Source organism: Schistocerca serialis, chromosome 4 (assembly GCF_023864345.2).
Source record: "Schistocerca serialis cubense isolate TAMUIC-IGC-003099 chromosome 4, iqSchSeri2.2, whole genome shotgun sequence".
NCBI classification, from domain to species: domain Eukaryota; kingdom Metazoa; phylum Arthropoda; class Insecta; order Orthoptera; family Acrididae; genus Schistocerca; species Schistocerca serialis.
The window spans coordinates 901097772-901113559 of record NC_064641.1 but is presented as its reverse complement, the minus strand read 5'-3'; the positions used below and the strand labels follow the sequence as shown (position 1 = coordinate 901113559).

At 44.5% G+C, this 15788-nt stretch overlaps 1 protein-coding gene across 1 annotated transcript in view; it reads right to left on the bottom strand.

Moving 5' to 3' along the window:
• LOC126474832 (arylsulfatase B-like) overlaps positions 1 to 15788 on the bottom strand; it is a 367147-nt gene that overhangs the window by 12049 nt on the left and 339310 nt on the right. The window contains exon 11 of the mRNA XM_050102309.1: positions 9581 to 9769. Coding sequence (XP_049958266.1) covers positions 9581 to 9769 — 189 coding nt within the window. The remainder of the gene's footprint in view (positions 1 to 9580; positions 9770 to 15788) is intronic.

The window sequence follows — 15788 nt, the reverse complement described above, 5'->3', positions numbered from 1 at the left end:
ACAAATAATTTGTCCACAAATCAGCTCGGATTTAGAAAGCATCACTTGTGTGAAACTCAATTGACTTTTCCTCACACGGCACCGTATGCTGCGAACCATGGATGAAGGGCAACAGACTGATTCAAATTCCTAGATTTCTGGAAAGCAGACCACTGCACTACTGCTGACTATTTACGAAGGACAGAGTTAGGTTCTTGGATACGTGAGTGACTTTGAGACTACTTAAGTAATAAAAGCGAGTACGATATCCTGGAGTGAAAGTGTTCATCAGGGAAAAGGATATCGTCAGGCATGACCCAGGGGAGTGCGATATAGAACACTTTTGTTCTCTTTAAATACAAATTATCTGTTAGTGTGAGTTGAAATCAGCTACTGTCTGCTGATGACCCTGGGGCATACGGGAATGTGCCCTTTCTGAGCGATTGCAGGAGGATAAAGGACGCCTTAAGCAATTTCTATTTGGTGTGAAGAATAGGAGCTTGCTCTGAATGGAGAGAAAAATAAGTTAATGCAGATGAATAGCTAAAACAATCCTGTAATTTTCAAATTCTGTATTAGCGGTGTGGTGCTTGATACAGTCACGTTAGTTAAGTACCCGGGCGTAAGTTGCAGAACGATATGAAATACTAAGAGCTCGTAAGGCCGGTAGTAGGAAACGAGGATGATCGACATCCGTTTGTTGGCAGAATTCTGGGGATGTGTTGCTCATCTGTAAAGGAGTCCGGGATCAGAACACCAGTTAGAATCGTTTTTGAATACTGCTCGCGTGTTTGGGATCACCAGCAGGTCGGATTCAGGGAAAACATCGAAGCAATTAGGAGGTGTGCTGCTAGATTTGTTACCGGTGGGGTCAATTGACATGCGAGTGTTACCGAGATGCTTCGTGAACTCAAATGGGGATCCCTCGAGAGAGTACGACGCTCTTCTCGAGGAACACTATTGAAAATACTTAGAGAACCGGCATTTGCGCTGACAATAGAACGATTCTACTGCCACCGAAGTAGATATCGCGTAAGGACCATGTAGAAACGGTAAGTGGTACTGGAGATCGTACGGAGGCGTGTAGACCATCGTCTTTACTCTCACTCTCTCTGTCTCTCTCTCTTTCTCTCTCTTTGTCTCCATCTCTCCATTTGCGAGTAGATTAGGAAAGGGGATTACCGTCCGTGGTACAAGGTACCCTCCGTTATGCACCGCATAGTGGTTTGTTGAGTATGGACGTAGATATAGGAGTGAGTCACGATATTGCAGTCAACCTTCAATCATTGGAGTACCTTTATTATCTTTCATGTTTAGAAAACAGTGCAGAACAGTGTCTGAAATCTCCGCAACATGGCACAAATTTCACAAGATGCGAATGGAACAGTGACCCGAAAGTGTAGACTAAATTTCTTTTGCTTCACGTCTATCGTCACCAATTTGTAGATACTCAGACTCCCGGTTACGGTAGCAATAACCATCTGCAGATCTTTCATTACGTTACTTTTGATGTCAATTAGTTTTAAAATGTTCAAATGTGTGTGAAATCTTATGTGACTTAACTGCTAAGGTCATTAGTCCCTAAGCTTACACACTACTTAACCTAAATTATCTTAAGGACAAACACACACATCCATGCCCGAGGGAGGACTCGAACCTCCGCCGGGACCAGCCGCACAGTCCATGACTGCAGCGCCTGAGACCGCTCGGCTAATCCCACGAGGCTTAATTAGTTCTGCTTCTCGTCTCCATAAAGTCAATTCTTTAACAGTTTGGTACTAAAACACGTAATCGCTAGTAAACAAGGTGAGCGTATCGGAGCCGGCCGCGGTGGTCTCGCGGTTCTAGGCGCGCAGTCAGGAACCGTGCGACTGCTACGGTCGCAGGTTCGAATCCTGCCTCGGGCATGGATGTGTCTGATGTCCTTAGGCTGGTTAGGTTTAAGTAGTTCTAAGTTCTAGGGGACTGATGACCACAGCAGTTGAGTCCCATAGTGCTCAGAGACATTTTTTTTCTTTTGTGAGCGTATCGGTTACTAGCAACGAATTACATCTCTGACTTTTTATAGAGACGTGCTGCATAACTAATTAACGTCGAAAGTAAGGTGAGGAAAGATCTGCAGATGGTCATTGGTGACCCAAACCGGAAATCTGAAGACCTACAAGTATGTGACAATAGACGTGAAATAAAATAAATTTATTCTAAAAATCGCTACGAGTTATGTTTATGATTATGACCAATAAAGTCTTGTAGCGTGTGTGTACACCTTTCGTCAGCGATTAAGCTTTTGCGAATGAGAGAAACTCGTACATTTGAAATCATGAAAAGCCAGCATTTCTTGTGGCGTAAGCCATGCGAGCGTAAAGCGCGCTCCGTCCAGGTAACAAAACGTTTCCCCCGGAAACAGCTGCCAGGAGATCCCTGAGGCTGCCGTTAGGAGAGCGCGTGCAGATACGATCGCGGCACTTTGCAGATGGCATCGCGCTTGCGTAAGTACGCAAAGTGACGTGGCTGCGAGGCGAGCGTCTGCATGCAAAGCAGCCGACCGCACAATTGCTCGTTATCCTCGCTGTTTCCTACAACTGCCAGTTTGCCTCCTAATGATCGAGCTTCTGGAGGATTAACGATGCGTAATACCAACGCACCGAATGGAGTCTCACTCGTTACACTGGTGGGTCGTCTACTAATTAAAATAAAGCTAAGTAGACTATTTCAAGTGCACGTTTACATTGTATAAGTATAAACATATATTACGTACTTTGTACAGGGTGTTCCAAAATTTCTGTACTAAAATATAAGCCAAAAACTGTCTGCGCCGCTTGTTACTGTTATTCGTATTATCGGATTCCACTCTTACACGCAAGTCCGTCTTTGATGTCGAACTGCTATTCACAGTTTCTGCATAAGTAAGGTGACAGTAACTTTGGGAGCATCAGACATCATCACCTCACGTTTAACTCACATTTTATTAGTTCTTTCGAGACGTAAACTAATGTTTGAATTTGCCTTGAATTCAGTTCTCCCTATGATTTCATTTTTTTGTTTAAAACATTACTATGACAGAATTAAGCGTGCAGAAAGGTATTGTGCTCGTAAGTTTATCATGTAAGAAAGGATGTTATACTACTGTGGCATTTACGCGGTGTCCACGTGGTAAGAGTGTGACGTGCATGTTGAGACAAGGGACGTCAGTGGGGCGGTCGGATTGTGGGGATTGTCGCAAAGGGGCAGAAAGGAGAGACATGCGGGAGGACAACAGTGAATGTCGAGCGGTCACGATCGACAGTGTCTCCACGGAAACGACAAAAATTAACAGTTCTAAAAACCATGTGGAGGGTGCAAGAAGGCCTCGAGCTTTGTGAGTAAGTAATAGCTGCAGTACTGGATATATTACAGTGTCTGCCAAAGTATCTAACATGATTGAAGTAGATGCATTTGGTACTAACTCTGTAAAATAACTTTTGGTGCCGAGAACGTAGGTGATTAAAACTAATCTATAGTTGAAGAAGAAATACGGTTGTGGGATTCTTCTATAACGTAATCGACGAATTTTACGTCGTAAATTTATAGTGATGTCACCGTTATGGGAGCGATGCCCTAAAGCACGTTCTTTCAACATGAGTACAATGGACTCAGTACTCAAGAACAGACATGTTGCCGTGAATTAGTGATTCATTGCATAATTGAAGTTTTGCCACACATGACAGTTAGTACCAACGGTGGCGTTGCTTTCCTGGAGTGGTAGTGTGTGTCCCTACTACAGAACTGTCCAATGCAGGCACCCCCCCCCCCCCCCCCCACCGCACCACCGCCACCTTGCACAAATCCTAGACAATGATCAGCGTACAATGACAGCTGAAAGGAGTCGGTAGTGGAACAGCGAAGCGAAATCATATTAGATGGGAACTGGACAGTAGCAGGCCAAGACTCTGCGGGTGTCTGGGCCATGGCTGGCATGTCATCTGGTCTTGTATACGCCCCGCCATGGCAGGCACAGGGGTTTGGCGTGAGACCGGTGGCACCTGGAAGGATGGATGTTAAACAACATACTTCAGGTACTTCACATATAGCTTGTAAGGGGTTCACTAGCCTGCTGGAGCAAATGTAATTTCGTCAGACCAGGAATATATGAAGGGCTTATTTCAATAGTAGTGCAACGGACTTGCCGCAGTGGATACACCGGTTCCCGTGAGATCACCGAAGTGAAGCGCTCTTGGGCGTGGTCGGCACTTGGATGGGTGACCATCCAGGCCGTCATGCACTGTTGCCATTTTTCGGGGTGCACTCAGCTTCGTGATGCCAATTGCGGAGCTACTTGACCGAACAGTAGTGACTTCAGTCATGAATACCATCTTAACGGCCAAGAGAGCGGTGTGCTGACCCCACACCCCTCCTATGAGCATACTCCACTGAGGATGACACGGCGGTCGGATGATCCCGGTAGGCCACTCGTGGCCTGAATACGCAGTCCTTCGTACTTATTTCAATAGTGGTACAAGTCCATTGTTCTTCATTCTGAGATATAGAGTCTTAAATGAGCGCTGAAAAATCTGCAGTTGAGATATTCAAGTGGTCAAGGGAATTACCGTCCCATTCTACGTGGTAGTCGCGGCTAGAGTCTACTACTTTGGTTCAATGGGCTATGAGCACTATGGGACTTAACTTCTGAGGTCATCAGTCCCGTAGATCTTCAAACTACTTAAACCTAACTAAGCTAAGGACATCACACACATCTATGCCCGAGGCAGGATTCGAACCAGCCTAGAACCGCTCGGCCACAGCGGCCGTCTAATTAAAGTTATCAAGCGTTTCCTGACGGTTAGAAGATTTAACATGTTTAAAAATTTTCGCAAAAAATTAAAAAGAGAACATAATTCACTGAAGATTGATGAACAATTCTCATTCCGTATGTTTGTACATGGCTATATTCTTGCATCCAATTGACTATTATTTGATTATGAACTGTCCATCGCTGTAACTTTTACTGTTGTATTTTCAGCCACATTTATATCATTGTAATGTAGAGAACATATGGTATTTTGTAATAGTATTTTGCTGTGTACTGAAATGTAGTTTTGCATTTTCAAGGCATTTGTCAGGGCAAAGAAAATTAAACTGGAAGATGTATTTTAAAGAATGTTACACCGAAGGGGATCATCAGTATTCATCTAAAGGAAACAACTGATAAAAATTTTGGGACTTGCATGAGTGATACAAACAGAAAAGAAGAGTATACAGAAACTTTTACCCTCTTCTTGTAATGTAAGCATTACATAAATTTTTCCTTTAAATTGAATTTTTTTATGTCATGATATTTACTTTCAATATTATAAAATGACCTTGTGTAAATCAATTTGCCAATTAAAACTTTCTTTTAAGGTTACGTAATCTTTCCTCTTACACCAACAACATTTGATAAAAATGCAATTTAGGGACATAATGGATCTAGGTAAGCAATAGTGAGTGACAACATGAATCTCAAAAGCCGAAGATAGAACAGACAGGATGACTTTCGCTCTCCATTACTGTTAGTGTGATTGAGGAGTTTAATTTTCGGTTCAAAAATTGTTCAAATGGCTTAACTTCTGAGGTCATCAGTCCCATAGAACTTATAACTACTTGAACCTAACTAACGTAAGGACAGCACACACATCCATGCCCGAGGCAGGATTCGAACCTGCGACCGTAGCGGCCTCGCGGTTCCAGACTGCAGCGCCTAGAACCGAACGGCCATTTCGGCCGGCTAACAACTTTATGAAAAGGATAGTTGCTTCTCACCATGTAGCGAAGATGCTGAGTCACAGATAGGCACAACAAACAATGGGAAAGTGAGCTTTCGGCCAACAAAGCCTTTTTCGAAAAATACACACACACACACACACACACACACACACACACACACACACACAAGCAAACGCAAATCTCACGCACATGCAAGCACGAAGACAACCACTGATATTTTCCTGAAATCTAAGCCCAGGATGGAGACTAGCGAACCTCGTCTTATTGGTAGCCCACCAATGGAATGTCTCCAGACAGGTCTTCGGCTTGAAATCTCATTGATTGTGTTGAACCGTCTTCAGTGACGAGTCCCAGTCACAACTGAGCCCTGATGACCAGTGAATACTTGTCTTGAGGCTACTCGGTAGTAGTAGGCTAGCATCAGGACAGTCGTCCATCATATGTCCCAACAACCATGAGTGATGGTCTGTGGTGACACTTCACTACACTGGAGGAACCCTTCGGTTGTCATCTGCGGCATCATACAGCATAGCGGTACGTCGAAATTTTACATCCCGTTTTGTTGCCCCTCATGGTAAGCCATCTTGAGCTTACATTTCAGCAAGATAATGACCGCCTGCCCACGGTGAGAGTTTCAATTGGTTGTCTTCGTGCTTGCCAAACCCAACTTTGACAAGCAACGTGGCCGGATCTCCATCAAATTGAGAATGTTTGGAGCATTATGGGCAGGGTTCTTAAACCAGCTCGGGGTTTTGATGATGTAACGCGCCAGTCGGACTGATTTTGGCAAGATATCTCTTAATAGGACATCAAACAACTCTCTCAATTAATGCCAAGCCGAATAACTGCTTGCATGAAGGCCAGAGGTGAACTAATGCACCATTGTCTCGCTCAATTTATGAACGTCTCTCTCCTCTTGAATAAATCATCAATTTTTTCTGAAATAGTGTTTTTTTTTTTTTTTTTTAAATGTACATCACATCTATCAGATTCCCTCCCATTCGGTTAAATACTTCGTGGTGCGCTGTTATCTTTCAATGTGTGCACCTAAGGAATGAATACAAACATTAGGCGCCCGCATCTCGTGGTCGTGCGGTAGCGTTCTCGCTTCCCACGCCCGGGTTCCCGGGTTCGATTCCCGGCGGGGTCAGGGATTTTCTCTGCCTCGTGATGGCTGGGTGTTGTGTGATGTCCTTAGGTTAGTTAGGTTTAAGTAGTTCTAAGTTCTAGGGGACTGATGACCTAAGATGTTAAGTCCCATAGTGCTCAGAGCCATTTGAACCATTTGAACCAAACATTAGGCATCGGAGTATAGACGAAGGACATTTTGTAATTATTGTATGAGCCTACAACTAAGAAAAATAAATGTCAGTTATTTGTTGCTCAAATTGCAAGCTGTTGTAGTTCAGGCAGTGATTCAGGTGTAACAAATAATGTTAAACATCTCAAGAAACGTGAAATGAAATCTGTTTGGTTACAAGGCCAATAGCCTGAGTTCTAACTGCACCAGATGTTTTGAAACGAGGATTTAAGTTTAACATGAATGAAATTAAAGGTATTACGTTCAGCGTATTTTGGAATTGTGTATGTCGTACTCCATCCAATCCTTCATTATATTTGTAGTTTTGATGATAGATCACACTGCTTGATGTATGTACCGCTATCGTACTAGTTTTCCTTTTTCTTTTATGAGGCTTAATAAATGATTTTAAAAGACTTCAGATCAAAGTACTTTTTTCTAGGTGTTTAAAGCTACTTTGTTTTTTTGAAATACACGGAGCTGACGAAAGTCATGGAATACCTTCTAATGCCATGTCGATCCTCCTTTTGCCTCGCTTAGTGCATCAGTTCGAGTGGGGTGGACACGGGAAATAGTTGGAATCCACCTATAGATATAATGTTGCCGGTGCAGGTGTTTGTGCACGAACTGACCTCTTGATTACAACCCACAAATGTTCTCTAGGATTCGCATCGTGTGATATGGCTCGCCAAATCACTCCCTCAATTTGTCCAGAATGTTCTTCAAACAAATTGCGAACAATTGTGGCTCTGTGACATGGGGCACTGTTATTCAAAAAAATTCCATTGTTTCCAGAATGAGATTTTCACTCTGCAGCGGAGTGTGCGCTGATATGAAACTTCCTGGCAAATTAAAACTGTGTGCCCGACCGAGACTCGAACTCGGGACCTTTCCCTTTCGCGGGCAAGTGCTCTACCAACTGAGCTACCGAAGCACGACTCACGCCCGGTACTCACAGCTTTGCTTCTGCCAGTACCTCGTCTCCTACCTTCCAAACTTTACAGAAGCTCTCCTGCGAACCTAGCAGAACTAGCACTCCTGAAAGAAAGGATATTGCGGAGACATGGCTTAGCCACAGCCTGGGGGATGTTTCCAGAATGAGATTTTCACTCTGCAGCGGAGTGTGCGCTGATATGAAACTTCCTGGCAGATTAAAACTGTGTGCCCGACCGAGACTAGAACTCGGGACCTTTGCCTTTCGCGGGCAAGTGCTCTACCAACTGAGCTACCGAAGCACGACTCACGCCCGGTACTCACAGCTTTACTTCTGCCAGTACCTCGTTTCCTACCTGTTCTGCTAGGTTCGCAGGAGAGCTTCTGTAAAGTTTGGAAGGTAGGAGACGAGGTACTGGCAGAAGTAAAGCTGTGAGTACCGGGCGTGAGTCGTGCTTCGGTAGCTCAGTTGGTAGAGCACTTGCCCGCGAAAGGGAAAGGTCCCGAGTTCGAGTCTCGGTCGGGCACACAGTTTTAATCTGCCAGGAAGTTTCAATTCCATTGTTGTTTGGGAACATGAAATCCATGAATGGCTGCAAATGGTCTCCATGTGGTGGAACATACTCATTCTCAGTCAACATTCGTTCACTTGGACAAGAGGACCCAGTCCATCCCACGTAAACACAACCCACGCCATTATAAATCCACCACCAGCTTGCACCGTAACTTGTTGGCGACATGGGTACATATCTTCGAGGGATGTGCGCCACACCTCCTGCCAACTAATATCGGGACTCATCTGACCAGGCCAAGGTTTTCCAATCGTCTGGGATCCAACCGATAAGGCCACGAGCCCAGAAGAGGCGGTGCAGGCGATGTCGTGCTGTTAGCAAAGGCACTCGCATCGGACATCTGCTACCGAATAACATTGACATCAAATTTCGCACCACAGTCGTAACGGATAAGTTCGTTGTACGTCCCACATTGCTTTCTGCAGTTATTTCTCGAAGCATTGCATGTCTGTTAGCACGGACAACCCTACACAAATGCCGCTGATTTCTGTCGTTACGTGAAGGCTGCCGGCCACTGTGTTGTCTGCGGCGAGATGTAATGGTTGAAATTTGGCATTTTCGGCACACTCTTGACACTGTGAGTCCAGCAATACTGAATTACACTAAAGATTACCGAAATGGAATGTCCCATGCGCCTGGCTCTAACTACCATTCCGCGTTCAAAGGCTTTTAACTCCGGTCTAGCACTTTAATCACGTCGGAAACGTTTTCGCATTGTTCACCCGATAGCTTCGCCAATGCTCAGGCACTTTATACCTTGTGTATGCGATACTACCGCCATCTGTAAATGTGCATATCGCTATCCCATGACTTCTGTCACCTCGGTGTAATGTATCTTAAGACGTGCAGGATTGGCATCGTCTTCCCCAGGCGCGGTCAAGGCAGGCAGGGTTGCCTATCTTACCTTGCATTAAACATTCTCTTGGACCGTTTCAATTTGCCCACTCTGTATACCGATAAAGGACAAGGTGTAGATCGCCACCACACTCTCGACGGGTTGTGTGCTCTGACATTGTGCGCTGAGTGGCAGGGAGCCCTTATCGCAGCACAGTACCTTGGTGTAGCGGGACAGCGCCCTCCACGCCGGGCTGAGGTAGACGCTCGTGACGTTGTAGTGGCCGCGGCGTCCCGGCGACCCCTCCCAGCCGTCCAGGAACCCCAGAAACGCCGATCCTGAGGGCACGCACAACACCACAACACATACCGTCAGACGTCTGCAGCTGCTCTCACTACTGTGTCGCTGCTGTCCGTGAGGAAATTACTCGTGACAGAGACTGCAGCCTCATCATGACATACAGGATGCCAGTTATTCAAATATATGAAATACCCTCATAACTTCTAAGCGACTTGCGTTGTGACGTTCAAACTGCATGATTGGCCACGGGGCATTATGGGAATTAGTATGTGCAAGTATAGTTTGGTTTTGCGTTGATGCCCACATTCATTTGCATGGAGTCGTCAATAGGCAAAATGGGCACATTTGGGGGACTGAGAATCCGCATTTCGCGATCGAGAATTCTCTTCACCCTCAACGGGTGACTGTATGGTGTGCAGTGTCCAGTCACTAAATAATGACTGAAATATTCCATGATGGCTCACTGACTACCGAACGATACGTGAAAGGTTTGGAAGATAATTTCATCCCTATTATCCAGAGTGACCCTCATTTAGTCAAGATGAGGTTCACGCAAGATGAAGCTTTGCCCTATCGAAACAGATAGGAGGTTACAGCTAGGTGGTTTCTTATTCTATGACAACACAACTGTGTAAGCTGTAATGGCATTGCTTAATATTGCAATTTTTTCACGGAAATACACGCTCTATACAATTTACAAAGTGACAAGACTGTTGTCAAAATGACGCATCTCGGCCTCTGAAAGTGAACTAATCCTAAACACAACAATATTAAATTGTAGCACTCAGAAAGTTAAATAAACCTAAACACAGCTATATTAAATTCTAACTAGAAGTTTCTTTACAAAATTATTCTTACGATTATGTTACGATGTTGGCCAGTACTACGATAGATCATCCGATTCTGGTTCAAAGTTCGGTACTGTTTTTAGGATGACAATCAAGTCTGCGGAGGATCGTCAGTTTTGTGACAAGTTGACCAAAAGATTACCCAAGGTCGCTCGAATTACAGTGGACGCAAGCTGGTGAACGAATAAGTTTATGCCTCTGCACGCAGTATTTACCTTAGCTGCGATGAGTTGTTGTCTGCATGGCTTCTCTCGCCCACTGAAGTACCCATAAAATCCAGTTAAGCCTTTGCTGAATTTTCCAGCACAAACTCTCCCTATGTTTCTCGATATGCGAGAAGAACTCATCAATAGTCTCAAACTATGGTGATATACACACACATGGCGGGCGCAGCGTGTATATTATAATGCCTTGTCAGTTCTCGCAACAACAATTAACTACCTGGCTTTTTCGTTTCTCCACAGTTGGAGATCAACGATGCTACAGCTAATTTCTAGCTGGAGATCAGCTGCTGTGAACGCAGTGTTCACACAAATTTCTCCCCTGTGTCGTACAGTGCATTATGCATCCCTTTCTGCACTTGACGCCAGTTGAGAGAAGAGTCCCCGAAAATTTTCGTCTTGTCTTCCCCGTAGGTGAACTCTCCCCATCTGGGTTATTTTGCTCTCCACGTCACAGCTTCTTATCGACCAGTAGGAGCGTTCCTCTTATTTTGTGGAAAGTCTCTCTACCAATTACAAGGTCCTACTATTAAACTGCGTCGAAATATCGGCACTTCACTCCTTCCCGTTGCGTTTCAGCCAATTGAACGTTTTGTGTCGGCCCCAGATGATTAAAAAGTTACATGTGTCTATCACGTGTGTACCACTTGCTGTTCGCGTGATCGAATGCGTCACTGGTTTCGTTCATATCCCTTTGGCATTCTGTCCTACTACTTCTGGCGGCCCCATTCGTCGCCCTGCAGTATGCGTGGCCTGTCTGGTCGCTGACTCCCGCCACAGGACCCCCCCCCCCCCCCCCTTAAGAGCTTTCTGTAGTGCCTCCCGGGGTGCGGCCTCTGCGCCTGTCTGCACTGGCTTCCACTCAAAACGTTTCCTCTCGCTGCTTGTTTCACCTTCTGATCATTGGCATGCATTATGTAGGAGAGGTGTGTTAATACCATCGATTGAGTGTCATCCCTTTTGCATTACATACATATAGGCAAATCTGCACATTACCGCTAATACAAGTTAGGTGTCATATTCACCTTCCCGTTACGATGTATGAACTCGTATGGAAGGTGCGCAGTTGACCTTCATTTAATCTGCCAACTTACTCAGAAGAGAGTTTGTTGTCCTGGAGGAGCACATTGCGGACTGTATTGTGGCTCAGGGGTACCCAGAGGGGACTGGAATGGGCCTCGATTGGCCACCGGATCTGAACATATACGACTCCTTTTTATGGGACTGTATTAAAGACAAGGTGTACTTAAATAGCCCCAATACCATTACTGAGCTGAAGACAGTCATTGAGGAGATCAGTGACAGCATCGATGTTCTGACCCAGCGGGTCATGCAGAATTTCGCTATTCGTCTCCGCCACATCGTCGCCAGTGATGGCAGGTGTATCGAACATGTCATAACCCAAATCCGAATATCTGTAGTGACGTTCACATATTGAATAAAGTGTGTGCACGCCGTAGTTTGCAACTAATTCACGTTTCTTTACATAGCTGAATAATTGTCACCCAGTATTCACATATACAGAGAGTGGTAATAAGTAAACAGGTGGTCTTCCGAGTGCTGCTGTGCAGCACGCTCAAACATCGTCGATATGTTCATTAATCGGTGCGCTCGAGGAGTATGCTGAAAAATAATAGTTCCACTTTATGACACCAGGTGAAAATATGGCACTATTAGTACTGAGAATGTGGTGTGGATGCAGAAAGAGGGGAAGAATGATCGAACACATGAAAACGGCGCTTCTGGCACGTTTGTCAGTACGTATGCAAAAACATGCGCTACCTAATGTGTTACAAGACATAGCGCTTATAAACAGGGTTGTTCTGGAGCTCGTACCTAAGGTTCTATTGGTGGTAGAAAGGTAGCGTCGAGTGTTCTGGGTAGCTCTTGGGTTACAGACCATCTGTATATCCAACAGAAGTATACTCTTATTGTCACTATCCAACGGTACAGAGTAAAAAATATGAATATTCACTTTCTCCTGCTTAGGCTAATGGAGAAAATGATTTGGTTCCTTATTAAATTAGATGTGATCTACGGTGGGCCATGAGGGGCGTCTGGAGGCACCTTTAGTTCATCGGAGGATCCTTAGGAAAACGAAAAAACATGTTAATTTCAATTATAATAATCAACAGACTCAGTTGCACTGTTTACCTAGAATTTACATAGGTTTCAGTCGGGATAACCCAACCTTCTTCAGAATAACAGTAACTACCGTTCGTACATAGTGGACATCGCAAGCTAAAAGTACGAATCCATAAATTATCGTCAGACTGTAAAACGTATCTGGAACTGCGTAGGCGTAGGCCACACTTCACGACCGCGATGCGGCAGCCACGAGTGCTGTACTGAAACTCTTGATGATTCTGTTAGACAGCCCTTCTCTATAAATTCACCCATTAATGCGACGCACATTCCCCACCGATGGATGACTTGATGCGATCGAGCTCCATCGACTTCTACAGTATATACATAGTCCGCAAACCACCGTACGGCTTATGACGAAAGCTACCTGGTACCACTACCAGGCATACCCTTTACCATTTCACTCGCAAATATTTTTTTTTGGTCATCAGTCTACTGACTGGTTTGATGCGGCCCGCCACGAATTCCTTTCCTGTGCTAACCTCTTCATCTCAGAGTAGCACTTGCAACCTACGTCCTCAATTATTTGCTTGACGTATTCCAATCTCAGTCTTCCTCTACAGTTTTTGCCCTCTATAGCTCCCTCTAGTACCATGGAAGTCATTCCCTCATGTCTTAGCAGATGTCCTATCATCCTGTCCCTCCTCCTTATCAGTGTTTTCCACACATTCCTTTCCTCTCCGATTCTGCGTAGAACCTCCTCATTCTTTACCTTATCAGTCCACCTAATTTTCAACATTCGTCTATAGCACCATATCTCAAATGCTTCGATTCTCTTCTGTTCCGGTTTTCCCACAGTCCATGTTTCACTACCATACAATGCTGTACTCCAGACGTACATCCTCAGAAATTTCTTCCTCAAATTAAGGCCAGTATTTGATATTAGTAGACTTCCCTTGGCCAGAAATGCCTTTTTTGCCATAGCGAGTCTGCTTTTGATGTCCTCCTTGCTCCGTCCGTCATTGGTTATTTTACTGCCTAGGTAGCAGAATTCCTTAACTTCATTGACTTCGTGACCATCAATCCTGATGTTAAGTTTCTCGCTCTTCTCATTTCTACTACTTCTAATTACCTTCGTCTTCCTCCGATTTACCCTCAAACCATACTGTGTACTCATTAGACTGTTCATTCCGTTCACCAGATCATTTAATTCTTCTTCACTTTCACTCAGGATAGCAATGTCATCAGCGAATCGTATCATTGATATCCTTTCACCCTGTATTTTAATTCCACTCCTGAACCTTTCTTTTATTTCCACCATTGCATCCTCGATGTACAGATTGAAGAGTAGGGCGAAAGGCTACAGCCTTGTCTTACACCCTTCTTAATACGAGCACTTCGTTCTTGATCGTCCACTCTTATTATTCCCTCTTGGTTGTTGTAGATATTGTATATGACCCGTCTCTCCCTATAGCTTACCCCTACTTTTTTTAGAGTCTCGAACAGCTTGCACCATTTTATATTGTCGAACGCATTTTCCAGGTCGACAAATCCTATGAAAGTGTCTTGATTTTTCTTTAGCCTTGCTTCCATTACTAGCCGTAACGTCAGAATTGCCTCCCTCGTCCCTTTACTTTTCCTAAAGCCAAACTGATCGTCACCTAGCGCATTCTCAATTTTCTTTTCCATTCTTCTGTATTTTATTCTTGTAAGCAGCTTCGATGCATGAGCTGTTAAGCTGATTGTGCGATAATTCTCGCACTTGTCAGCTCTTGCCGTCTTCGGAATTGTGTGGATGATGCTTTTCCGAAAGTCAGATTGTATATCGCCAGACTACACACCAACGTGAATAGTCGTTTTGTTGCCACCTCCCCCTATGATTTTAGAAATTCTGATGGAATGTTATCTATCCCTTCTGCCTTATTTGACCGTAAGTCCTCCAAAGCTCTTTTAAATTCCGATTCCAATACTGGATCCCCTATCTTTTCTAAATCGACTCCTGTTTCTTCTTCTATAACATCAGACAAATCTTCACCCTCATAGAGGCTTTCAATGTATTCTTTCCACCTATCTGCTCTCTCCTCTGTATTTAACAGTGGAATTCCCGTTGCACTCTTAATGTTACCACCGTTGCTTTTAATGTCACCAAAGGTTGTTTTGACTTTCCTGTATGCTGAGCCTGTCCTTCCGACAATCATATCTTTTTCGATGTTTGCACATTTTTCCTGCAGCCATTTCGTCTTAGCTTCCCTGCACTTCCTATTTACTTCATTCCTCAGCGACTTGTATTTCTGTATTCCTGATTTTCCCGGAACATGTTTGTACTTCCTTCTTTCATCAATCAACCGAAGTACAGGGTGATTCAAAAAGAATACCACAACTTTAGGAATTTAAAACCCTACAACGACAAAAGGCAGAGCTAAGCACTATCTGTCGGCGAATTAAGGGAGCTATAAAGTTTCATTTAGTTGTACATTTGTTCGCTTGAGGCGCTGTTGACTAGGCGAAACAGATGAATCTTTCGTTTCAAAGATTGTGTTTAGTGATGAAGCAACTTTCCACACTAACGGGAAAGTCAACCGTCACAATGTCTGTATATGGGGCACTGAGTATCCGCGGGAAACAACCCAGTATGAACGTGACTCGCCTAAGGTGAACGTTTTCTGTGCCATTTCAGCCAATAAAGTTATTGGTCCCTTTTTCTTCGAAGGTGCTACTGTAACTGGGCTACAGTATCTGGAGATGTTAGAGAATTGGCTGTTCCCTCGGCTCGAACAAGAAGCACAACAATTCATATTTCAGCAGGATGGAGCGCCACCACATTGGCACTTATCTCTCCGTAACTACCTGAACGTCAACTACCCGAGGCGATGGATCGGCCGCCAGGCAGCCCGTGACAGAGCACTTCATCACTGGCCTCCAAGAAGCCCTGATCTTACCCCCTGCGATTTTTTCTTATGGGGGTATGTTAAG